The sequence below is a fragment of the Salvelinus alpinus genome, chromosome 1 (genome assembly GCF_045679555.1).
Source record: "Salvelinus alpinus chromosome 1, SLU_Salpinus.1, whole genome shotgun sequence".
NCBI lineage: Eukaryota > Metazoa > Chordata > Actinopteri > Salmoniformes > Salmonidae > Salvelinus > Salvelinus alpinus.
The window spans coordinates 7,887,385-7,913,163 of record NC_092086.1 but is presented as its reverse complement, the minus strand read 5'-3'; the positions used below and the strand labels follow the sequence as shown (position 1 = coordinate 7,913,163).

General features: G+C 42.7%; 2 protein-coding genes across 6 annotated transcripts in view; both read right to left on the bottom strand.

Annotated features, from left to right (window-relative positions):
• The window catches only part of LOC139531770 (NLR family CARD domain-containing protein 3-like), a 393,069-nt gene that overhangs the window by 198,300 nt on the left and 168,990 nt on the right, over positions 1 to 25,779 (bottom strand). The window contains exons 6-14 of one of the 5 annotated variants that reach the window (XR_011666558.1): positions 14,124 to 14,240; positions 13,815 to 13,899; positions 13,457 to 13,685; positions 11,292 to 13,089; positions 10,847 to 11,020; positions 6,186 to 6,359; positions 5,958 to 6,004; positions 3,222 to 5,301; positions 2,740 to 3,158 (exon numbers count right to left, since the gene is read on the bottom strand). Coding sequence is in view for 2 of the 5 variants with exons in the window: in XM_071329008.1 (XP_071185109.1) it covers positions 4,739 to 5,301; positions 5,958 to 6,004; positions 6,186 to 6,359; positions 10,847 to 11,020; positions 11,292 to 13,089; positions 13,457 to 13,685; positions 13,815 to 13,899; positions 14,124 to 14,240 (3,187 nt within the window). In the remaining 3 variants the exon portion in view is untranslated. Of the gene's footprint in view, positions 1 to 2,739; positions 5,302 to 5,957; positions 6,005 to 6,185; positions 6,360 to 10,846; positions 11,021 to 11,291; positions 13,090 to 13,456; positions 13,686 to 13,814; positions 13,900 to 14,123; positions 14,241 to 25,779 lie in introns of those variants that run through there. The other 4 variants (XR_011666608.1, XR_011666646.1, XM_071329008.1 and 1 more) reach the window with 4 other exon arrangements.
• LOC139537693 (NLR family CARD domain-containing protein 3-like) overlaps positions 1 to 25,779 on the bottom strand; it is a 426,333-nt gene that overhangs the window by 399,353 nt on the left and 1,201 nt on the right. The gene's annotated exons all lie outside the window — the stretch shown is intronic.

The window sequence follows — 25,779 nt, the reverse complement described above, 5'->3', positions numbered from 1 at the left end:
TACACTGAGTGGACTAGATATTACTCTAACTGAGCAGTGTAGTCTATAGGTTATACACTGAGTGGACTAGATATTACTCTAACTGAGCAGTGTAGTATATAGGTTATACACTGAGTGTACTAGATATTACTCTAACTGAGCAGTGTAGCCTACAGGTTATACACTGAGTGGACTAGATATTACTCTAACTGAGCAGTGTAGCCTACAGGTTATACACTGAGTGGACTAGATATTACTCTAACTGAGCAGTGTAGCCTACAGGTTATACACTGAGTGGACTAGATATTACTCTAACTGAGCAGTGTAGTCTACAGGTTATACACTGAGTGGACTAGATATTAAGGACGCCTTCCTAATATTGAGTTCCCCCCTTTTGTCCTCAGAACAGAATGGATTCTACAGGTGTTGAACGCGTTCCACAGGGATGCTGGTCCATGTTGACTCCAACACTCCAATGTGTCCAGTTGGCTGGATGTCCTTTGGGTGGTGGAACATGAGCGTGAAAAACCCAGCAGCGTTGTAGTTCTTGACACAAACCGGTGTGCATGGCACCTACTACCATACCCATTCAAATGTACTTAAAAATGTTGTGTTGCTCATTCCCCCTCTTAATAGCACACAGACACAATCCGTGTCTCAATTGTCTCCAGGCTTAAAATCCTTCTTTAACCTTTCCCTTTCCCTTCATTTACAAGTGACATCAATAAGGGATCATATCTTTCACCTGGATTCACCTGGTCAGTTTGTCATGGACAGAAAGGTGTCCTTAATGTTTTGTGTAAATTGCACAATAATTATACATTTATGGATTGTTTCATGTAGCCTATTGTTTTCTCTTTATTCAACCTGCCATCTACCCACCTGGGGACTGAGGGTTATGAGAGAACCCCCACATCACTAGCTTCTCTTTATTCAACCTGCCATCTACCCACCTGGGGACTGAGGGTTATGAGAGAACCCCCACATCACTAGCTTCTCTTTATACAACCTGCCATCTACCCACCTGGGGACTGAGGGTTATGAGAGAACCCCCACATCACTAGCTTCTCTTTATTCAACCTGCCATCTACCCACCTGGGGACTGAGGGTTATGGGAGAACCCCCACATCACTAGCTTCTCTTTATGCAACCTGCCATCTACCCACCTGGGGACTGAGGGTTATGAGAACCCCCACATCACTAGCTTCTCTTAATTCAACCTGCCATCTACCCACCTGGGGACTGAGGGTTATGAGAGACCCCCCACATCACTAGCTTCTCTTTATACAACCTGCCATCTACCCACCTGGGGACTGAGGGTTATGAGAGAACCCCCACATCACTAGCTTCTCTTTATACAACCTGCCATCTACCCACCTGGGGACTGAGGGTTATGAGAGAACCCCCACATCACTAGCTTCTCTTTATTCAACCTGCCATCTACCCACCTGGGGACTGAGGGTTATGAGAGAACCCCCACATCACTAGCTTCTCTTTATACAACCTGCCATCTACCCACCTGGGGACTGAGGGTTATGAGAGAACCCCCACATCACTAGCTTCTCTTTATACAACCTGCCATCTACCCACCTGGGGACTGAGGGTTATGAGAGAACCCCCACATCACTAGCTTCTCTTTATTCAACCTGCCATCTACCCACCTGGGGACTGAGGGTTATGAGAGAACCCCCACATCACTAGCTTCTCTTTATACAACCTGCCAAGCCTAACCTCAACTATAACCACACTGGTTGGCATTTATTGTCATGAATCTTGTCCTGGAGGCAGTTCAGCATAGTGGTCACTAGCTGGCACAGGAACAAAGTATTAAAATCCGATATTAATCCTAACCTCAACACTAACCACACTGCTCATCCTGACTTGTCTAGTTAAATAGACATTACATTTACATTTTTGTTTTTGAAATTAAGACCATGAAACAAAATTATTTTCCTCAAATGTTTACGATACAGCCAATTCTGACTTTGTAGCTGGCATATCTAGAGGAAATCGCCCAGTTCTGCCTACAGGTCAAGATTCATGACAAACGTCAACCTGCGACTGGCAGAGACAATGTAAATTCAATAATGAAACTGTTTTCACAATTAACATGCTTTTTCTTGTTTCAAGTATGTTTTATTATGAAAAGTACAATATATCCTTGTATACTTGTACAACTATGGAGAGTATGTCCATATATAATTGTACAATTTGTTATTCAACATAAAAGACATACAACAAATGATCACATTGGTATTTTAACGGTGTTATTGTAAGAGTTTAAATGTTTAAACAGAGGATCTATCTAAAACAGTATAAAACAAGATGATAAACAGAGGATCCATCTAAAACAGTATAAAACAAGATGATAAACAGAGGATCCATCTAAAACAGTATAAAACAAGATGATAAACAGAGGATCCATCTAAAACAGTATAAAACAAGATGATAAACAGAGGATCCATCTAAAACAGTATAAAACAAGATGATAAACAGAGGATCCATCTAAAACAGTATAAAACAAGATGATAAACAGAGGATCCATCTAAAACAGTATAAAACAAGTGCAGTATGTTCTGAGAATGTTACTTTAACGTCAACTCATAACGTCACACTATAACTTCATGGGAGTCTTGTGGAAAGACTGCATGTTGTTTTGGGTGGATTGAGTGACGTCTTCATCAACATTTGCAGAATATTCCTGTAATATTTTCACCTCTTGTCAGACGCCAACAGCCTAGTCGGCTGCAGACATTCATAAGGAGTTCAAGTGGTTTATTTGCCATTTGCAGGTATTAAAAGTAATACATACATTGTAATTCCTTGTTGGAGCTCTCTCACATATAGGACAGTACATACCAGAGGAGGCTGCTGAGGGGAGGACGGCTCATAATAATGTCTGGAACAGAGTGAATGAAATGGAACACATGGAAACCACGTGTTTGATACCATTCCACTTATTCCCCTCCAGCCATTACAAGCCTGTCCTCCCCAATTAAGGTCCCACCAACCTCCTGTGGTACAAACACAAACAGTAAAATATATCATAAAAAATGCAAAGTGGTAAAAGATCAGAAAAGGAACCAAAAGGTTCAGTCATGTTCTAATAGTCTGATGAAAACAGTTTAGGTTGATGATTTAACAGGCAGATAGAACTGGGATAGAAGCTGTTCTAGAACCTGTGAACCTCCAGAAACTGATTTAACAGGCAGATAGAACTGGGATAGAAGCTGTTCTAGAACCTGTGGTCCAGAAACTGATTTAACAGGCAGATAGAACTGGGATAGAAGCTGATCTAGAACCTGTGGTCCAGAAACTGATTTAACAGGCAGATAGAACTGGGATAGAAGCTGTTCTAGAACCTGTGATACAGAAACTGATTTAACAGGCAGATAGAACTGGGATAGAAGCTGATCTAGAACCTGTGGTCCAGAGACTGATTTAACAGGCAGATAGAACTGGGATAGAAGCTGTTCTAGAACCTGTGATACAGAAACTGATTTAACAGGCAGATAGAACTGGGATAGAAGCTGTTCTGGAACCTGTGGTCCAGAAACCGATTTAAAAGCAGATAGAACCAGTGTTTGTGTGTCCAGTGTGTGTGTGTGTGTGTGTGTTTGTGTGGTTGCCAAGTGTGTTTGTGCCCATTATGTATGTATTCAGTGTCTGTGTCTGTGTGTGTGTTTGTCCAGTGTGTGTGTGTGTCCAGTGAGTGTATGTGTATGTGTCCAGTGTGTGTGTGTGTGTGTGTGTGTGTGTGTGTGTGTCCAGTGTGTGTGTGTGTGTGTGTGTGTGTGTGTCCAGTGTGTGTGTGTGTGTGTGTGTATGTCCAGTGTGTGTGTGTATATCCAGTATGTGTGTGTGTGTTTGTGTGTGTGTGTCTGTCCAGTGTGTGTGTGTGTGTGTTTGTCCAGTGTGTGTTTGTGTAAGTGTCCAGTGTGTGTGTGTGTGTGTGTGTCCAGTGTGTGTCTGTGTGTTTGTGTGTGGGTGTGTGTGTGTGTTTCTGCGTGTGTGAGTCCAGTGTGTGTGTGTTTGTGTGTCCAGTGTGTGTGTGTCCAGTGTGTGTGTGTGTCCAGTGTGTGTAAGTGTCCAGTGTGGTTATGTATGTTTGTGTTCGTGTGTATGTGTCCAGTGTGTGTCTGTGTGTGTCCAGTGTGTGTGTGTCCAGTGTGTGTGTGTGTGCCCAGTTTGTGTGAGTGTGTCCAGTGTGTTAGTGTGTGTGTCCAGTGTGTGTGTGTGTGTGTATGTGTCCAGTGTGTCTGTAAGTGTCCAGTGTGTGTGTGTGTGTGTGTTCGTGTGAGTGTGTCCAGTGTGTGTGTGTGTCCAGTGTGTGTTTGTGTCCAGTGTGTGAGTGTGTCCAGTGTGTGTGTGTGTTCCAGTTTGTGTGAGTGTGTCCAGTATGTGTGTGTGTGTCCAGTGTGTGTGAGTGTCCAGTTTGTGTGAGTGTGTCCAGTATGTGTGTGTGTGTCCAGTGTGTGTGTGTGTCCAGTATGTGTGTGTGTGTGTCCAGTGTGTGTGTGTCCAGTCTGTGTGTGTGTGTCCAGTCTGTGTGTGTGTGTCCAGTGTGTGTGTGTGTGTCCATTGTGTGTGTGTCCAGTCTGTGTTTGTGTGTCCAGTGTGTGTGTGTGTGTCCAGTGTGTGTATGTCCGTCCAGTGTGTGTGTGTGTGTCCAGTGTGTGTGTGTCCAGTGTGTGTGTGTGTGTTTAGTGTGTGTGTGTGTGTCCAGTGTGTGTGTGTGTGTCCAGTGTGTGTTAGTGTGTCAGGTTATTATTTCAGGGACATCATGTTGTGTTTGACACAGAGACACTGAGTCGCCATCATACCAAATATGAATCCCTGGATAGAGGGGCTCAGTGAATGTGGAGGTGAATGTGTTCAGGTGGGTCAGTGTGTCAGAGGAGGCTCTATAGAAGGACAGAGTGCCGGCTGGCCAATCCAGATACACTCCTACTCTGTGGGAGCTGGAGGAGGGGACGTCTATAGTAGTGGGATTATTATTGTGCCAGGCAATGTAACTGTTGTCAGAGCAGTTCAGACTCCAGGACTTGTCATTCCATCCAAGACAACAGTCCTTAACCCCTCCTCTCCTGCTGATTCCTTTATATGTCACTCCTATATCAGCCCTTCTCCCAATCCACTCTACCTCCCAGTAACAGCGCCCAGTCAGACCCTCTCTACACAGCACCTGTTCACAGTCCTCAAATCTCTCTGGGTGATCAGGATACGGCTGCTCCTCTGTCCTACATGTCACCTTTCTGTTCTCTTTAGACAGAGAGAGGAGTCTGTTTACTGTGTTTAGGTCCAGTGTGAGATCACAGACATCTGATGAATGAAACCAGACACAATATTAGAAATCATCATCATTCACATTAGAATGTTAACTCACTTTTCACTTATTCATTTAATGTAGATGTTTCTAGGTATCAAAAGGAGAAGTTAAGGTAGCTTGAGAATTGTTGAATGATCATATGTTATACTGTATGGTAATATAAAACACATGTATTCACATTAATTACACACACACACACACACACACACACACACACACACACACACACACACACACACACACACACACACACACGTACATTTCTTATGTAACACGAACGCGCCACACACACACACACACACACACACACACACACACACACACACACACACACACACACACACACACACACACACACACACACACACACACACACACACACACACACACACACACACACACACACACACACACGTATGCATGCATGAACAAAAACACACATTTCTTATGTAACACGAACGCGCCACACACACACACACAGACAGACACACACATTGTCAAAGCAACTCTTTGTAAACTTTGGTGTCCCTGATTTCTGCTTCTGTAGAACTACAGCTGATATTTAATATGACCAAGTAAGTAATGATGGTGGTCTTTGACTTTGACTTAACTTGAATTAAGACTTATTCTTAGTCATATTAACACTCACATTTTCTAAGCCCAGGTTTCATTGTGTACTCTCCACCATGTTCCACACTGTAGCGGTAAGCAGAAGAACAGACAGTCATTGAGTGATACACGGGAACTCACACACACACACACACACACACACAGTCAGCATATAACTTTGTCCAAGTGGTGGTTAGAATGTTTGTCTTAATGAGCCTGATAAGTCAAACATGTCTGATATGAACATTGACATAAACCCTCTACATACTTGAGTTTCTCCAGTCTGCAGTGTGGATCCTCCAGTCCAGCAGAGAGCAGTCTGACTCCTGAGTCTCCTGGGTGATTGTAGCTCAGGTCCAGCTCTCTCAGGTGTGAGGGGTTTGACCTCAGAGCTGAGACCAGAGAAGCACAGCCTTCCTCTGTGACTAGACAGCGTGACAGCCTGCAAAGAGTCAAATCATATTAAAATCACACTGATATTCTTTGGTGGTGAAAATGGAGAGGCAGTACATTTGTTTCTATATGTGCAGGTACATCAGTGTCCTGAAACCTGCCATATCTATTCATAAATTAATGTACCATTATTAGAAATAACAAATTATCAAATATTGCCTGCAGATAAAAAAATGTATAGTACAAATATGTGAGTAGACTGACCAGACCAGTTTAAAAAGACGTATCAGTCAAAAGACAGACAGTGAGGTATCAGATTTAGATTGTATTGAGTATACAGTCCACACCATATCTATTTTGACAGTGAAGCTAACATTTTAAATGTGGCTCTATACTCCAATATTTTAGATTTCAGATCAAATGTTTTATATGAGGTGACAATATATAATGTCACCTTTAATTTGAGGGTATTTTAATACATATCTGTTTTACCGTTTTGAAATGAAAGCATTTTATGTATCTAGTCCTCCTATATGAAGAAGTCATAAGTATTCTGACAAATGTACTTAGTGTATTAAAGTAGTCAAAAGTTGAGTATTTGGTTGTAAACTCATTGGTTGCATTTGCAGTTTGTTTTGGTTGTGTTTTGCCCAATAGTAACTGAAAGGTGGATGGTGACTGGAGTCATTTTCTGTCTAAGTGAGTAGATAACATGTTTCTAAACAATAATAAATGAATCCTGATGATCTTTTGATTCAGAAAAATCATGAATGAATCATGAATAATGATGAGTGAGAGAGTTACAGAGTCTACAACAAAACATGCTAACCTCTCACCATTACCAATAACAGAGGATACAACAAAACATGCTAACCTCTCACCATTACCAATAACAGAGACTACAACAAAACATGCTAACCTCTTACCATTACCAATAACAGAGACTACAACAAAACATACTAACCTCTCACCATTACCAATAACAGAGGCTACAACAAAACATGCTAACCTCTCACCATTACCAATAACAGAGACTACAACAAAACATGCTAACCTCTCACCATTACCAATAACAGAGACTACAACAAAACATGCTAACCTCTCACCATTACCAATAACAGAGACTACAACAAAACATGCTAACCTCTCACCATTACCAATAACAGAGGCTACAACAAAACATGCTAACCTCTCACCATTACCAATAACAGAGGCTACAACAAAACATGCTAACATCTCACCATTACCAATAACAGAGACTACAACAAAACATGCTAACCTCTCACCATTACCAATAACAGAGACTACAACAAAACATGCTAACCTCTCACCATTACCAATAACAGAGGCTACAACAAAACATGCTAACCTCTCACCATTACCAATAACAGAGGCTACAACAAAACATGCTAACCTCTCACCATTACCAATAACAGAGACTACAACAAAACATACTAACCTCTCACCATTACCAATAACAGAGGATACAACAAAACATGCTAACCTCTCACCATTACCAATAACAGAGGCTACAACAAAACATGCTAACCTCTCACCATTACCAATAACAGAGGCTACAACAAAACATACTAACCTCTCACCATTACCAATAACAGAGGCTACAACAAAACATGCTAACCTCTCACCATTACCAATAACAGAGGCTACAACAAAACATGCTAACCTCTCACCATTACCAATAACAGAGGCTACAACAAAACATACTAACCTCTCACCATTACCAATAACAGAGGATACAACAAAACATGCTAACCTCTCACCATTACCAATAACAGAGACTACAACAAAACATGCTAACCTCTCACCATTACCAATAACAGAGACTACAACAAAACATGCTAACCTCTCACCATTACCAATAACAGAGGCTACAACAAAACATGCTAACCTCTCACCATTACCAATAACAGAGGCTACAACAAAACATGCTAACCTCTCACCATTACCAATAACAGAGGCTACAACAAAACATGCTAACCTCTCACCATTACCAATAACAGAGTCTACAACAAAACATGCTAACCTCTCACCATTACCAATAACAGAGACTACAACAAAACATGCTAACCTCTCACCATTACCAATAACAGAGGCTACAACAAAACATGCTAACCTCTCACCATTACTAATAACAGAGGCTACAACAAAACATGCTAACCTCTCACCATTACCAATAACAGAGTCTACAACTAAACATGCTAACCTCTCACCATTACCAATAACAGAGACTACAACTAAACATGCTAACCTCTCACCATTACCAATAACAGAGACTACAACAAAACATACTAACCTCTCACCATTACCAACAACAGAGACTACAACAAAACATGCTAACCTCTCACCATTACCACTAACAGAGTATACAACAAAACATGCTAACCTCTCACCATTACTAATAACAGAGCCTACAACAAAACATGCTAACCTCTCACCATTACCACTAACAGAGTATACAACAAAACATGCTAACCTCTCACCATTACCACTAACAGAGACTACAACAAAACATGCTAACCTCTCACCATTACCAACAACAGAGACTACAACAAAACATGCTAACCTCTCACCATTACCACTAACAGAGTATACAACAAAACATGCTAACCTCTCACCATTACTAATAACAGAGCCTACAACAAAACATGCTAACCTCTCACCATTACCACTAACAGAGTATACAACAAAACATGCTAACCTCTCACCATTACCACTAACAGAGACTACAACAAAACATGCTAACCTCTCACCATTACCAACAACAGAGACTACAACAAAATATGCTAACCTCTCACCATTACTAATAACAGAGCCTACAACAAAACATGCTAACCTCTCACCATTACCAATAACAGAGTCTACAACAAAACATGCTAACCTCTCACCATTACCAATAACAGAGGCTACAACAAAACATACTAATGTTAGTAAAACGTTTACTGTTGACAGGAGAACAAGAGGAGACAATAGGACGAGGTGGATAATTTTATAATAAGGCCGTTTAATCACATGTAAAGATATCTTAGTAAAATCTTGCAGCAAGGCTCTTTCTGTCTGATTCCTATTGAATCGTCCGGGAAAGAGAGCGCTCTACACAGTACATACAGATTATATAGGCAACAAGCAAAGTAGGTTGATCTTGTCGTCTGGCCTTCCGATTGGTCGATCTGGGTCGTGGGTAGTCCTGCTCGGACCAGGTGTCGACGTTCCATTGGCTCTTGACATAGTTCTTTGTCTTGAGTCACACCCTTGGAAAGAATGTGTATGTCTAAATGATGTTTCAGGGGCCTGTCCTGAGTGGGGTGTGTGTGTGTCTGAGGTTAGTATCTAATGAGATCGGCATGTGCCTAAGGACAAAGAGAGGGTGGGTTCATTTTGTACAAAGGATAGCCTATGTTGGAATGTTGTTATACTAGTCTCCAGTATCTATTTCAATTTCTTACACTAACCTCTCACCATTACCAATATCAGAGACTACAACAAAACATGCTAACCTCTCACCATTACCAATAACAGAGTCTACAACAAAACATGCTAACCTCTCACCATTACCAATAACAGAGGCTACAACAAAACATGCTAACCTCTCACCATTACCAATAACAGAGGGGGTCTGATCTTTGTGCCTCTGTAACTTTCTCATTCATCATCATTCACGATTCATTCCTGATTATTCATAATCATGGTAGCATTCACATGAATGTAGAAGTGTTCAGAAACATCTTCTATTCTTACTGACAATACAAGTGAAGTGATTCCAAAATGACAGGACATTATTCACCATTCAGTTTCTATTAGGAAAAACATCATCCATAATAAATGAATTCAACAAGTTAGTAGAATCACAAGCTTGATGTAATCACTACAGGGAAAGAATATTGGACCAAACACTAAAAATAATTAAGACTTCTTCAAATGGATACATAACATGGTTTCCTTTCTTAACGCTAGCAGAGCTACAATAACCTCAAATAAAAGGTGACATTCGGTTCTATCTCATATCACAACATATACAGATACATCAGTGTCCTGAAACCTGCCATGTCTATTCATAAATTAATGTATCATTATTAGAAATGATCAAAGTATTGTTTGTAGAGAGAAACATGTATAGTACAAATATTTGAGTAGACTGACCAGACCAGTTTAAAAAGCAGTATCAGTCAAAAGACAGACAGTGAGGTTTCAGATTTAGATTGTATTGAGTAAACAGTCCAGACCATATCTATTTTGACAGTGAAGCTAACATTTTAAATGTGGCTCTGTACTCCAGCATTTGGCTACAACAAAACATACTAACCTCTCACCATTAACCTCCAATAAAAGGTGACATTTTGTACTCTCATCTAATATGAAACATTCTATCTCAAATCCAAAATGCTGGAGCATAGCACCAAATGTAAAACTGTAAGCTTCACTGTCCAAACACATATGGTGTGGACTATGTGTGTCTGGTAAACACATGTGGATCTGGTGAACAGTTATCACTTGTTGACCAACTACAGGAATACTGACCTCAGAGTCTCCAGTTTACAGTGGGGATTCCCCAGTCCAGCAGAGAGCAGCTCCACTCCTGAATCCTTCAGGTCATTGTTACTCAGGTCCAGCTCTCTCAGATGTGAGGGGTTTGACATCAGAGCTGAGACCAGAGAAGCACAGCCTTCCTCTGTGACTCCACAGCCTGACAGCCTGACAAAGAGATCATCATGACTTCAAACACACTGTTAATTTAACACCAGTAGTGTAGAAGGACAATGGCAGATGCATTTGGTTTATTCAAACAACATATAGATTCATCTTCCGTCTCCTAGAACTGTATCGTCATATTGTTATACTAATGGTAAAATCAATGCATGTGTTTTTCAATATAATATTATATACATATTATAATACATATTTTTCTCTAAACTGAATATTTCTTCCTCATGATTAGTTATTATATGTCATTTGATGTACTCACAGAACAGCTCTGGAGCCTTTGACCACTGGCAGCAGCCTCAGAAGACCTTCCTCTGATCTGGAGTATTTCTTCAGGTCAAACACATCCAGCTCCTTTTCTGAAGTCAGCAACACAAAGACCAGAGCTGACCACTGTGCAGGTGACAGGTTGGGTTTTGAGAGACTTCCTGATCTCAGGAAGCTTTGGATCTCCTCCACTAGAGAACAGTCATTCAGTTCATTCAGACAGTGGAACAGATTGATGCTCCTCTCTGGAGAGGGATTCTCCCTGATCTTCTCCTTGATGTACTTGACTGTTTCTTCATGGCTCTGTGAGCTGCTTCTTGTCTTTGTCAGAAGACCTCGTAAGTGCTTCTGATTGGACTCCAGTGAGAGGCCCAGAAGGAAGCGGAGGAACAGGTCCAGGTTTCCTGTCTCACTTTGTAAGGCTTTATCCACAGCACTCTTGTAGAAAGTAACTTCAGGCTTGTCTCTGAACAGCAAAGAAAAGATGCTGGACTTTGTTTGCAGTTTGTCCATTAGATTCTCATTGTTGTTGATGAATGAGAGGAACACATATACAGCAGCCAGAAACTCCTGAATGCTCAGATGAACAAAGCAGAACACCTTGTCCTGGTACAGCACACATTCCTCTTTAAAGAGCTGTGTGCACAATCCTGAGTACACTGAAGCTTCATTGACATCAATGCCAGCCTCTTTCAGGTCTTCTTCATAGAAAATCAGATTGCCATTCACAAGCTGCTGAAAAGCCAGTTTTCCCAGTGACAGAATGCTCTTTTTATTCCAGTGTGGACCTGTCTCTTCTTTCCCAAGATACTTTTCATTCTTCTGTTTGGTGTGAAACTCCACAAGGTGTGTGTACATCTCTGTCAGAGTCTTGGGCATCTCTTCTCTCTTATGTTTCAGCATGTGTTCAAGGACTGTTGCAGAAATCCAACAGAAGACTGGAATGTGGCACATGATGTGGAGGCTCCTTGACGTCTTTATGTGTGAGATGATTCTGCTGGCCAGGTCCTCATCACTGAATCTCTTCCTGAAGTACTCCTCCTTCTGTGGGTCATTGAACCCTCGTACCTCTGTCACCTGGTCAACACACCCTGAAGGGATCTTATTGGCTGCTGCAGGTCGGGTAGTTATCCAGAGGAGAGCAGAGGGAAGCAGATTTCCCTTGATGAGATTTGTCAGCAGAACATCCACTGAGGTTGACTCTGTGACGTCCCAACAGATCTTGTTCTTCTGGAAGTCTAGGGGCAGTCGGCACTCATCCAGACCATCAAAGATGAACAGAACTTTGTACTTGTCGAAGTTGGAGATTCTTGATTCTTTGGTTTCCATTGAGAAGTGGATGAGAAGTTCAATCAAAGTGTGTTTGTCCTCTTTCATCAAATTCAGTTCCCGAAAAGGAAATGAAAAAATAAATTGGACATCCTGATTTGCTTTTCCTTCAGCCCAGTCCAGAATGAACTTCTGCACAGAGACTGTTTTTCCAATGCCAGCGACTCCCTTTGTCAGCACAGTTCTGATAGGTTTGTCTTGTCCAGTTAAGGGTTTGAAGATGTCGTTACATTTGATTGCAGTCTCTGGTCTTGTATGTTTCCTGGTTGTTGTCTCAATCTGTCTCAGCTCATGTTCATTATTGACCTCTCCTGTTCCACCCTCTGTGATGTAGAGCTCTGTGTAGATGTTATTGAGAAGTGTTGGGTTTCCTTGTTTAGCGATCCCCTCAAATACACATTGAAACTTCTTCTTTAGATTAGATTTGAGTTCACGTTGGCAAATCACAGCGGGATCATCTGAATCTAGAAATAACACAGAGGATATTATATTACATTTGTTTTAATGCCTACAGTATTGTAAGACTGTTATAAAATTTAAATTATAATAATTTATTCTCATAACTGACTGTATAAATGTGTACATGTTTTCATATTGCATTACAGACTGGTGTGACTGATTATATTATTATTGGTATTACTGATGGTATTATTAATGTTGTCTCTCTCTAAATGAATCACCACAACACATCCCTGCTGCTATTTGAGGTCACTAGGTGTTGTGTTAAGGCTGCTACAATATCATTGAGTTACACAGCTACTTTAGCTGTACTTTAGCTACAGCTTTTAAATGTTATAAAACAGAATTCAACATGAGGCAGACAGATCTTACATTTCTCCAGTGTGTCAGCAAGCTCCTTCTGGTTCATTTTCCTCAGGACGTGCAGTGTGATCTTCAGAGCCCCCTCTCTGGCACTGCTCTCCTGCTTCTCATCTTCAGCGTCCACCACTTCCTTATCCTGCTTCTGACTCTCAAAGCCTTCTGGGAGTTCTGGACTAAGAATCCTCTTGAACATCTTCAGCTCGTTCTTCACAAATGTCATAATTTTCTCTTCAAGCAGCTGAAATAAATCAAGTAAATAAGTTAAGCAAGAGAAGAAATGCTTTCTCATTAACACATTAATTAATGATTGACAGATCAACTTTACTTGAGGTAAACAAAAACAAATGTACATAACAGGACCACATACACTGAATATGGAGTCCAGGTCTGTTTGATGACTCTGGGAAGACTGACCACTGAGAATCTCTGACTCTGATCTCTCCTGTTGGTTTCTGTGGACAAAACATGAGATTACATCTCCTCATCCAGGGTGTGCACACACACACGCTCACACTCACACTCACACACACACACACACACTGGACAATGAAAATGTAAAAAAGGATTAGCCTTTGAATTATGAAAGCAACTAAAATAAATGGTTAAATGGGAGAGGAGAAATGACTAGAGACAGTGTTGTTTAACTCACTGACCATGACCCATGAGTTCTTCTTACCTTTGTTTAGTAGAAAAGTCTCCCTCTCTAAAGTTTCTAGGAGGATCCATAGACTTGTCACTCTTCATGGACACACAGTTGGGTACAGGGGAGGCTGGTCTCTCCTGCTTGATTGGACTTCAACACAACAGAGACAAACATTACATCTCTCATCTACTCTGAGCTCAGATGGGGAAACATAAGAAGAGTTTCATTCCAGAACGATATATATACATTTTCAGAAATGTTCGTCAATTATATTTTATTGTTTAAAGAAAGTCTTTATAAAGGCTTCTAAAGTGTTTAATTTCCACTTAAAATTGTCAAACTTGATTTGCCCTAATGAAAAATGGATCAGCCCCTACCAAAAATATCCCTTAATTATAATCCACATAAAAATACACATTTTCTGTTATTTTCCTGCTGTGAGAAACTAAGTCAAATTAAGATGGCATCTGTTAGTGCATTCATCTTTAGGTATCTAGGTGAGACAACCACATATCACAGTCAAATATACAGGATACCAACATTACATTCCAGCTAAACAATGGATATATAGATATCTAGGTGAGACAACCACATATCACAGTCAGATATACAGGATACCAACATTACATTCCTGTTAAATAATGGATATATAGATAGCTAGGTGAGACAACCACATATCACAGTCAGATATACAGGATACCAACATTACATTCCTGTTAAACAATGGATATATAGATATCTAGGTGAGACAACCACATATCACAGTCAGATATACAGGATACCAACATTACATTCCTGTTAAACAATGGATATATAGATATCTAGGTGAGACAACCACATATCACAGTCAGATATACAGGATACCAACATTACATTCCTGCTAAACAATGGATATATAGAGTTTGGCAAAAAACACATTTTCATACACAACTGAAATCTAGGACAGTTATATAGAATGTACCTATAAGAAATAATTTCTGATAAAAAAAACGTGTAGAAAATACATTCTTAAACAATATTGTCAGCTCACCTCTTAGTTTTGGTGTCATGTTCCCCAGAGAGACTCATTTTAGAGCACTGACCCCTAAACAGAGATACAGCATGTTGATTGTGGTTAACACAGTGACAACTAATTATTGAATGTCAATTATTCTCTTTTATTCATTATCTCTTAGAAATAAAACAATTACTAACAGACACATCCAAACAATCAGGTGATTTAATGCATTTTCTAGCCCAATGAATACTCAAAACCCGTCCACAAGGCCTGAAAACTAACTAATAGCCCCTGATAGGTCTACATCTTATTTCAGATAGACTACAGTAGTAAACTAGCCCCTGATAGGTCTACATCTTATTTCAGATAGACTAAAGTAGTAAACTAGTCCCTGATAGGCCAACATCTTATTTCAGATAGACTACAGTAGTAAACTAGCCCCTGATAGGTCTACATCTTATTTCAGATAGACTACAGTAGTAAACTGGCCCCTGATAGGTCTACATCTTATTTCAGATAGACTACAGTAGTAAACTAGCCCCTGATAGGTCTACATCTTATTTCAGATAGACTACAGTAGTAAACTAGCCCCTGATAGGTCTACATCTTATTTCAGATAGACTACAGTAGTAAACTAGCCCCTGATAGGTCTACATCTTATTTCAGATAGACTACAGTAGTAAACTAGTCCCTGATAGGTCTACATCTTATTTCAGATAGACTACAGTAGTAAACTATCCCCTGATAGGTCTACATCTTATTTCAGATAGACTACAGTAGTAAACTAGCCCCTGATAGGTCTACATCTTATTTCAGATAGACTACAGTAGTAAACTAGCCCCTGATAGGTCTACATCTTATTTCAGATAGACTAAAGTAGTAAACTAGTCCCTGATAGGCCAACATCTTATTTCAGATAGACTACAGTAGTAAACTAGCCCCTGATAGGTCTACATCTTATTTCAGATAGACTACAGTAGTAAACTAGTCCCTGATAGGCCAACATCTTATTTCAGATAGACTACAGTAGTAAACTAGCCCCTGATAGGTCTACATCTTATTTCAGATAGACTACAGTAGTAAACTAGCCCCTGATAGGTCTACATCTTATTTCAGATAGACTACAGTAGTAAACTAGCCCCTGATAGGTCTACATCTTATTTCAGATAGACTACAGTAGTAAACTAGACCCTGATAGGTCTACATCTTATTTCAGATAGACTACAGTAGTAAACTAGTCCCTGATAGGTCTATATCTTATTTCAGATAGACTACAGTAGTAAACTGGCCCCTGATAGGTCTACATCTTATTTCAGATAGACTAAAGTAGTAAACTAGTCCCTGATAGGCCTACATCTTATTTCAGATAGACTACAGTAGTAAACTAGCCCCTGATAGGCCTACATCTTATTTCAGATAGACTACAGTAGTAAACTGGCCCCTGATAGGTCTACATCTTATTTCAGATAGACTAAAGTAGTAAACTAGTCCCTGATAGGCCTACATCTTATTTCAGATAGACTACAGTAGTAAACTAGCCCCTGATAGGTCTACATCTTATTTCAGATAGACTACAGTAGTAAACTAGCCCCTGATAGGTCTACATCTTATTTCAGATAGACTACAGTAGTAAACTAGTCCCTGATAGGTATACATCTTATTTCAGATAGACTACAGTAGTAAACTAGCCCCTGATAGGTCTACATCTTATTTCAGATAGACTACAGTAGTAAACTAGCCCCTGATAGGTCTACATCTTATTTCAGATAGACTACAGTAGTAAACTATCCCCTGATAGGTCTACATCTTATTTCAGATAGACTACAGTAGTAAACTAGCCCCTGATAGGTCTACATCTTATTTCAGATAGACTACAGTAGTAAACTAGTCCCTGATAGGTCTACATCTTATTTCAGATAGACTACAGTAGTGAACTAGCCCCTGATAGGTCTACATCTTATTTCAGATAGACTACAGTAGTAAACTAGCCCCTGATAGGTCTACATCTTATTTCAGATAGACTACAGTAGTAAACTAGCCCCTGATAGGTCTACATCTTATTTCAGATAGACTGCAGTAGTAAACTAGCCCCTGATAGGTCTACATCTTATTTCAGATAGACTACAGTAGTAAACTATCCCCTGATAGGTCTACATCTTATTTCAGATAGACTACAGTAGTAAACTAGCCCCTGATAGGTCTACATCTTATTTCAGATAGACTACAGTAGTAAACTAGCCCCTGATTGGTCTACATCTTATTTCAGATAGACTACAGTAGTAAACTAGTCCCTGATAGGTCTACATCTTATTTCAGATAGACTACAGTAGTAAACTAGCCCCTGATAGGTCTACATCTTATTTCAGATAGACTACAGTAGTAAACTATCCCCTGATAGGTCTACATCTTATTTCAGATAGACTACAGTAGTAAACCAGCCCCTGATAGGTCTACATCTTATTTCAGATAGACTACAGTAGTAAACTAGCCCCTGATAGGTCTACATCTTATTTCAGATAGACTACAGTAGTAAACTAGCCCCTGATAGGTCTACATCTTATTTCAGATAGACTACAGTAGTAAACTAGCCCCTGATAGGTCTACATCTTATTTCAGATAGACTACAGTAGTAAACTAGCCCCTGATAGACTACAGTAGTAAACTAGCCCCTGATAGGTCTACATCTTATTTCAGATAGACTACAGTAGTGAACTAGCCCCTGATAGGTCTACATCTTATTTCAGATAGACTACAGTAGTAAACTAGTCCCTGATAGGTCTACATCTTATTTCAGATAGACTACAGTAGTAAACCAGCCCCTGATAGGCCTACATCTTATTTCAGATAGACTACAGTAGTAAACTAGTCCCTGATAGGTCTACATCTTATTTCAGATAGACTACAGTAGTAAACTATCCCCTGATAGGTCTACATCTTATTTCAGATAGACTACAGTAGTAAACTAGCCCCTGATAGGTCTACATCTTATTTCAGATAGACTACAGTAGTAAACTAGTCCCTGATAGGTCTACATCTTATTTCAGATAGACTACAGTAGTAAACTAGCCCCTGATAGGTCTACATCTTATTTCAGATAGACTACAGTAGTAAACTAGCCCCTGATAGGTCTGCATCTTATTTCAGATAGACTACAGTAGTAAACCAGCCCCTGATAGGTCTACATCTTATTTCAGATAGACTGCAGTAGTAAACTAGCCCCTGATAGGTCTACATCTTATTTCAGATAGACTACAGTAGTAAACTAGTCCCTGATAGGTCTACATCTTATTTCAGATAGACTACAGTAGTAAACCAGCCCCTGATAGGTCTACATCTTATTTCAGATAGACTACAGTAGCCTGGGCAAGATGATTTAGCAGCTTGCTTAGTTAAAATTGACAGATTATTTTATTTAACATGAATAGCAATGTGATTTCTCAATCGGACTTCACACTGCCCTTTCCCACTTGGACAAAAGGAACACCTACAGTGGGGAGAACAAGTATTTGATACACTGCCGATTTTGCAGGTTTTCCTACTTACAAAGCATGTAGAGGTCTGTAATTTTTATCATAGGTACACTTCAACTGTGAGAGACGGAATCTAAAACAAAAATCCAGAAAATCACATTGTATGATTTTTAAGTAATTAATTAGCATTTTATTGCATGACATAAGTATTTGATACATCAGAGAAGCAGAACTTAATATTTGGTACAGAAACCTTTGTTTGCAATTACAGAGATCATACGTTTCCTGTAGTTCTTTACCAGGTTTGCACACACTGCAGCAGGGATTTTGGCCCACTCCTCCATACAGACCTTCTCCAGATCCTTCAGGTTTACGGGGCTGTCGCTGGGCAATACGGACTTTCAGCTCCCTCCAAAGATTTTCTATTGGGTTCATCTCTGGAGACTGGCTAGGCCACTCCAGGACCTTGAGATGCTTCTTACGGAGCCACTCCTTAGTTGCCCTGGCTGTGTGTTTCGGGTCATTGTCATGCTGGAAGACCCAGCCACGACCCATCTTCAATGCTCTTACTGAGGGAAGGAGGTTGTTGGCCAAGATCTCGCGATACATGGCCCCATCCATCCTCCCCTCAATACGGTGCAGTCGTCCTGTCCCCTTTGCAGAAAAGCATCCCCAAAGAATGATGTTTCCACCTCCATGCTTCACAGTTGGGATGGTGTTGTTGGGGTTGTACTCATCCTTCTTCTTCCTCCAAACACAGCGAGTGGAGTTTAGACCAAAAAGCTCTATTTTTGTCTCATCAGACCACATGACCTTCTCCCATTCCTCCTCTGGATCATCCAGATGGTCATTGGCAAACTTCAGACGGGCCTGGACATGCGCTGGCTTGAGCAGGGGGACCTTGCGTGCGCTGCAGGATTTTAATCCATGACGGCGTAGTGTGTTACTAATGGTTTTCTTTGAGACTGTGGTCCCAGCTCTCTTCAGGTCATTGACCAGGTCCTGCCGTGTAGTTCTGGGCTGATCCCTCACCTTCCTCATGATCATTGATGCCCCACGAGGTGAGATCTTGCATGGAGCCCCAGACCGAGGGTGATTGACCGTCATCTTGAACTTCTTCCATTTTCTAATAATTGCGCCAACAGTTGTTGCCTTCTCACTAAGCTGCTTGCCTATTGTCCTGTAGCCCATCCCAGCCTTGTGCAGGTCTACAATTTCATCCCTGATGTCCTTACACAGCTCTCTGGTCTTGGCCATTGTGGAGAGGTTGGAGTCTGTTTGATTGAGTGTGTGGACAGGTGTCTTTTATACAGATAACGAGTTCAAACAGGTGCAGTTAATACAGCTAATGATTGGAGAACAGGAGGGCTTCTTAAAGAAGAACTAACAGGTCTGTGAGAGCCGGAATTCTTACTGGTTGGTAGGTGATCAAATACTTATGTCATGCAATAAAATGCAAATTAATTACTTAAAAGTCATACAATGTGATTTTCTGGATTTTTGTTTTAGATTCCGTCTCTCACAGTTGAAGTGTACCTATGATAAAAATTACAGACCTCTACATGCTTTGTAAGTAGGAAAACCTGCAAAATCGGCAGTGTATCAAATACTTGTTCTCCCCACTGTATGTGAGAATGCTGTTCATTGACTACAGCTCAGAGTTCAACACCATAGCGCCCACTAAGCTCATCACGACTGCGTGGCCAAACACGACTCCGACACCATTGTTAAGTTTGCTGACAACACAACAGTGGTATGCCTGATCACCGACAATGATGAGAAGTCAGAGAACTGGCAATGTGGTGCCAGGACAACACCCTCTCCCTCAATGTGGGCAAGACAAAGGAGCTGCTTGTGGACCACAGGAAACAGGCCCCCATTAACATCGATGGGGCTGTAGTGGAGCGGGTCGAGAATTTCAACTTTCTTGGTGTCCATATCACCAACAAATTATCATTTTATTAAAAAATAATATTTTTATTTCACCTTTATTTAACCAGGTAGGCTAGTTGAGAACAAGTTCTCATTTACAACTGCAACCTGGCCAAGATAAAGCAAAGCAGTGCAACACATACAACAACACAGTGTTACACATGTAATAAACAAACGTAGAGTCAAAAACACAATATAAAAGTCTATATACAGAGTGTGCAAAGGAGTTAAAATTAGGGAGGTAAGGCAATAAATAGGCCGTAGTGAAAAAAGTAATTACAATTTAGCAATTAAACACTGGAGTGATAGATGTGTAGAAGATGAATGTGTCATGTTTTGTCTTTGATCATCATGTCTTGTCCCTGTGCTTCCCTCTGCTGGTCTTATTAGGTTCTTTCCCTCTTTCTATCCCTCTCTCTCCTCCTCCCTCTCTCCCTCTCCCGCTCTCTCTCTCTATCGTTCCGTTCCTGCTCCCAGCTGTTTCTCATTCTCCTAACGACCTCATTTACTCTTTCACACCTGTCCCCTATTTTGCCCTCTGATTAGAGTCCCTATTTCTCCCTCTGTTTTCCGCTTCTGTCCTTGTCGGATTCTTGTTTGATGTTTGCTGTTCTGTGTCCTTGTTCCGCCCTGTCGTGTTTTTGCCTTCTTCAGATGCTGCGTGTGAGCAGGTGTCTATGTCTGCTACGGCCCGTGCCTTCCTGAAGCGACCTGCAGTCTGTGGTCGCGTCTCCAGTCGTTCCTCTCTACTGACGAGAGGATTTCAGTTTCCTGTTTTGGATTTACCTTTGATAATATCCAGGAGAATCATTGTTTGTTTAAGACTGGAATAAAGACTCTGTTTCTATTACGTCGCTTTTGGGTCCTCATTCACCAGCATAACAGAAGAATCCGACCAAGAATGGACCCAGCGACTACGGATTCTCGCAACACTGCCGTCGAGATCCAGGGAGCAATGCTCGGCAGACACGAGCAGGAATTGTCTGCTGCTCGTCATGCCGTTGAGACCCTGGCCGCTCATGTCTCCGATCTCTCAGGACAGTTTCAGAGTCTTCGTCTCGTGCCACCAGCTACTTCCTGGTCTTCCGAGTCTCCGGAACCTAGGGTTAATAACCCACCATGTTACTCTGGGCAGCCCACTGAGTGTCGCTCCTTTCTCACCCAGTGTGATATTGTGTTCTCTCTCCAGCCCAACACATACTCAGGAGAGAGAGCTCGGATCGCTTACGTCATATCACTCCTTACTGGTCGGGCTCGGGAGTGGGGCACAGCTATCTGGGAGGCAAGGGCTGAGTGTTCTAACGTTTATCAGAACTTTAAGGAGGAGATGATACGGGTTTTTGATCGTTCAGTTTTTGGGAAGGAGGCTTCCAGGGCCCTGGCTTCCCTATGTCAAGGTGATCGATCCATAACGGATTACTCTATAGAGTTTCGCACTCTTGCTGCATCCAGTGACTGGAACGAGCCGGCGTTGCTCGCTCGTTTTCTGGAGGGACTCCACGCTGAGGTTAAGGATGAGATTCTCTCCCGGGAGGTTCCTTCCAGCGTGGACTCTTTGATTGCACTCGCCATCCGCATAGAACGACGGGTAGATCTTCGTCACCGAGCTCGTGGAAGAGAGCTCGCGTTAACGGTGTTTCCCCTCTCCGCATCTCAACCATCTCCTCCCATCGGCTCAGAGACTGAGCCCATGCAGCTGGGAGGTATTCGCATCTCGACTAAGGAGAGGGAACGGAGAATCACCAACCGCCTTTGCCTCTATTGCGGTTCTGCTGGACATTTTGTCATGTCATGTCCAGTAAAAGCCAGAGCTCATCAGTAAGCGGAGGGCTACTGGTGAGCGCTACTACTCAGGTCTCTCCATCAAGATCCTGTACTACCTTGTCGGTCCATCTACGCTGGACCGGTTCGGCTGCTTCCTGCAGTGCCTTGATAGACTCTGGGGCTGAGGGTTGTTTTATGGACGAAGCATGGGCTCGGAAACATGACATTCCTCTCAGACAGTTAGGGAAGCCCACGCCCATGTTCGCCTTAGATGGTAGTCCTCTCCCCAGTATCAGATGTGAGACACTACCTTTAACCCTCACAGTATCTGGTAACCACAGTGAGACCATTTCCTTTTTGATTTTTCGTTCACCTTTTACACCTGTTGTTTTGGGTCATCCCTGGCTAGTATGTCATAATCCTTCTATTAATTGGTCTAGTAATTCTATCCTATCCTGGAACGTTTCTTGTCATGTGAAGTGTTTAATGTCTGCTATCCCTCCTGTTTCTTCTGTCCCCTCTACTCAGGAGGAACCTGGTGATTTGACAGGAGTGCCGGAGGAATATCATGATCTACGCACGGTCTTCAGTCGGTCCAGAGCCAACTCTCTTCCTCCTCACCGGTCGTATGATTGTTGTATTGATCTCCTTCCGGGGACCACTCCCCCTCGGGGTAGACTATACTCTCTGTCGGCTCCCGAACGTAAGGCTCTCGAGGATTATCTGTCTGTTTCTCTCGACGCCGGTACCGTGGTGCCTTCTTCCTCTCCCGCCGGAGCGGGGTTTTTCTTTGTTAAGAAGAAGGACGGTACTCTGCGCCCCTGCGTGGATTATCGAGGGCTGAATGACATAACGGTTAAGAATCGTTATCCGCTTCCCCTTATGTCGTCAGCCTTCGAGATTCTGCAGGGAGCCAGGTTCTTTACTAAGTTGGACCTTCGTAACGCTTACCATCTCGTACGCATCAGAGAGGGGGACGAGTGGAAAACGGCGTTTAACACTCCGTTAGGGCATTTTGAATACCGGGTTCTGCCGTTCGGTCTCGCTAATGCTCCAGCTGTCTTTCAGGCATTAGTTAATGATGTACTGAGAGACATGCTGAACATCTTTGTTTTCGTTTACCTTGACGATATCCTGATTTTTTCACCGTCACTCGAGATTCATGTTCAGCACGTTCGACGTGTACTCCAGCGCCTTTTAGAGAATTGTCTCTACGTGAAGGCTGAGAAGTGCGCCTTTCATGTCTCCTCTGTCACATTTCTCGGTTCTGTTATTTCCGCTGAAGGCATTCAGATGGATCCCGCTAAGGTCCAGGCTGTCAGCGATTGGCCCGTTCCTAAGTCACGTGTCGAGTTACAGCGCTTTCTCGGTTTCGCTAATTTCTATCGGCGTTTCATTCGTAATTTCGGTCAAGTGGCTGCCCCTCTCACAGCTCTGACTTCTGTCAAGACTTGCTTTAAGTGGTCCGGTTCCGCCCAGGGAGCTTTTGATCTCCTCAAGAAGCGTTTTACATCCGCCCCTATCCTTGTTACTCCTGACGTCACTAAACAATTCATTGTCGAGGTTGACGCTTCAGAGGTGGGCGTGGGAGCCATTCTGTCCCAGCGCTTCCAGTCTGACGATAAGGTCCATCCTTGCGCTTACTTTTCTCATCGCCTGTCGCCATCGGAACGCAACTATGATGTGGGTAACCGCGAACTGCTCGCCATCCGCTTAGCCATAGGCGAATGGCGACAGTGGTTGGAGGGGGCGACCGTCCCTTTTGTCGTTTGGACTGACCATAAGAACCTTGAGTACATCCGTTCTGCCAAACGACTTAATGCACGTCAAGCTCGTTGGGCGTTATTTTTCGCTCGTTTCGAGTTCGTGATTTCCTATCGCCCGGGAAATAAGAACACCAAGCCTGATGCCTTATCCCGTCTCTTTAGTTCTTCTGTGGCTTCTACCGACCCCGAGGGGATTCTCCCTGAAGGGCGTGTTGTCGGGTTGACTGTCTGGGGAATTGAGAGACAGGTAAAGCAAGCACTCACTCACACTGCGTCGCCGCGCGCTTGTCCTAGTAACCTTCTGTTCGTTCCTGTCTCTACTCGTCTGGCTGTTCTTCAGTGGGTTCATTCTGCCAAGTTAGCTGGCCACCCCGGCGTTCGGGGTACGCTTGCTTCTATTCGCCAGCGGTTTTGGTGGCCTACTCAGGAGCGGGACACGCGCCGTTTCGTGGCTGCTTGTTCGGACTGCGCGCAGACTAAGTCAGGTAACTCTCCTCCTGCCGGTCGTCTCAGACCGCTTCCCATTCCTTCTCGACCATGGTCTCACATCGCCTTAGACTTTATTACCGGTCTGCCTTCGTCTGCGGGGAAGACTGTGATTCTTACGGTTATCGATAGGTTCTCTAAGGCGGCACATTTCATTCCCCTCGCTAAGCTTCCTTCCGCTAAGGAGACGGCACAAATCATCATTGAGAATGTGTTCAGAATTCATGGCCTCCCGTTAGACGCCGTTTCAGACAGAGGCCCGCAATTCACGTCACAGTTTTGGAGGGAGTTCTGTCGTTTGATTGGTGCTTCCGTCAGTCTCTCTTCCGGGTTTCATCCCCAGTCTAACGGTCAAGCAGAAAGGGCCAATCAGTCGATTGGTCGCATATTACGCAGCCTTTCGTTTCGAAACCCTGCGTCTTGGGCAGAACAGCTCCCCTGGGCTGAGTACGCTCACAACTCGCTTCCTTCGTCTGCTACCGGGCTATCTCCGTTTCAGAGTAGTCTTGGTTACCAGCCTCCTCTGTTCTCGTCCCAGCTCGCCGAGTCCAGCGTTCCCTCCGCTCAGGCTTTTGTCCAACGTTGTGAGCGCACCTGGAGGAGGGTCAGGTCTGCACTTTGCCGTTACAGGGCGCAGACTGTGAGAGCCGCCAATAAACGTAGGATTAAGAGTCCTAGGTATTGTCGCGGTCAGAGAGTGTGGCTTTCCACTCGTAACCTTCCCCTTACGACAGCTTCTCGCAAGTTGACTCCGCGGTTCATTGGTCCGTTCCGTGTCTCTCAGGTCGTCAATCCTGTCACTGTGCGACTGCTTCTTCCGCGACATCTTCGTCGCGTCCACCCTGTCTTCCATGTCTCTTGTGTCAAGCCTTTTCTTCGCGCCCCCGTTCGTCTTCCCTCCCCCCCCCCCCGTCCTTGTCGAGGGCGCACCTATTTACAAGGTACGGAAGATCATGGACATGCGTTCTCGGGGACGTGGTCACCAGTACTTAGTGGATTGGGAGGGTTACGGTCCTGAGGAGAGGAGTTGGGTTCCATCTCGGGACGTGCTGGACCGTTCGTTGATTGATGATTTCCTTCGTTGCCGCCAGGGTTCCTCCTCGAGTGCGCCAGGAGGCGCTCGGTGAGTGGGGGGGTACTGTCATGTTTTGTCTTTGATCATCATGTCTTGTCCCTGTGCTTCCCTCTGCTGGTCTTATTAGGTTCTTTCCCTCTTTCTATCCCTCTCTCTCCTCCTCCCTCTCTCCCTCTCCCGCTCTCTCTCTCTATCGTTC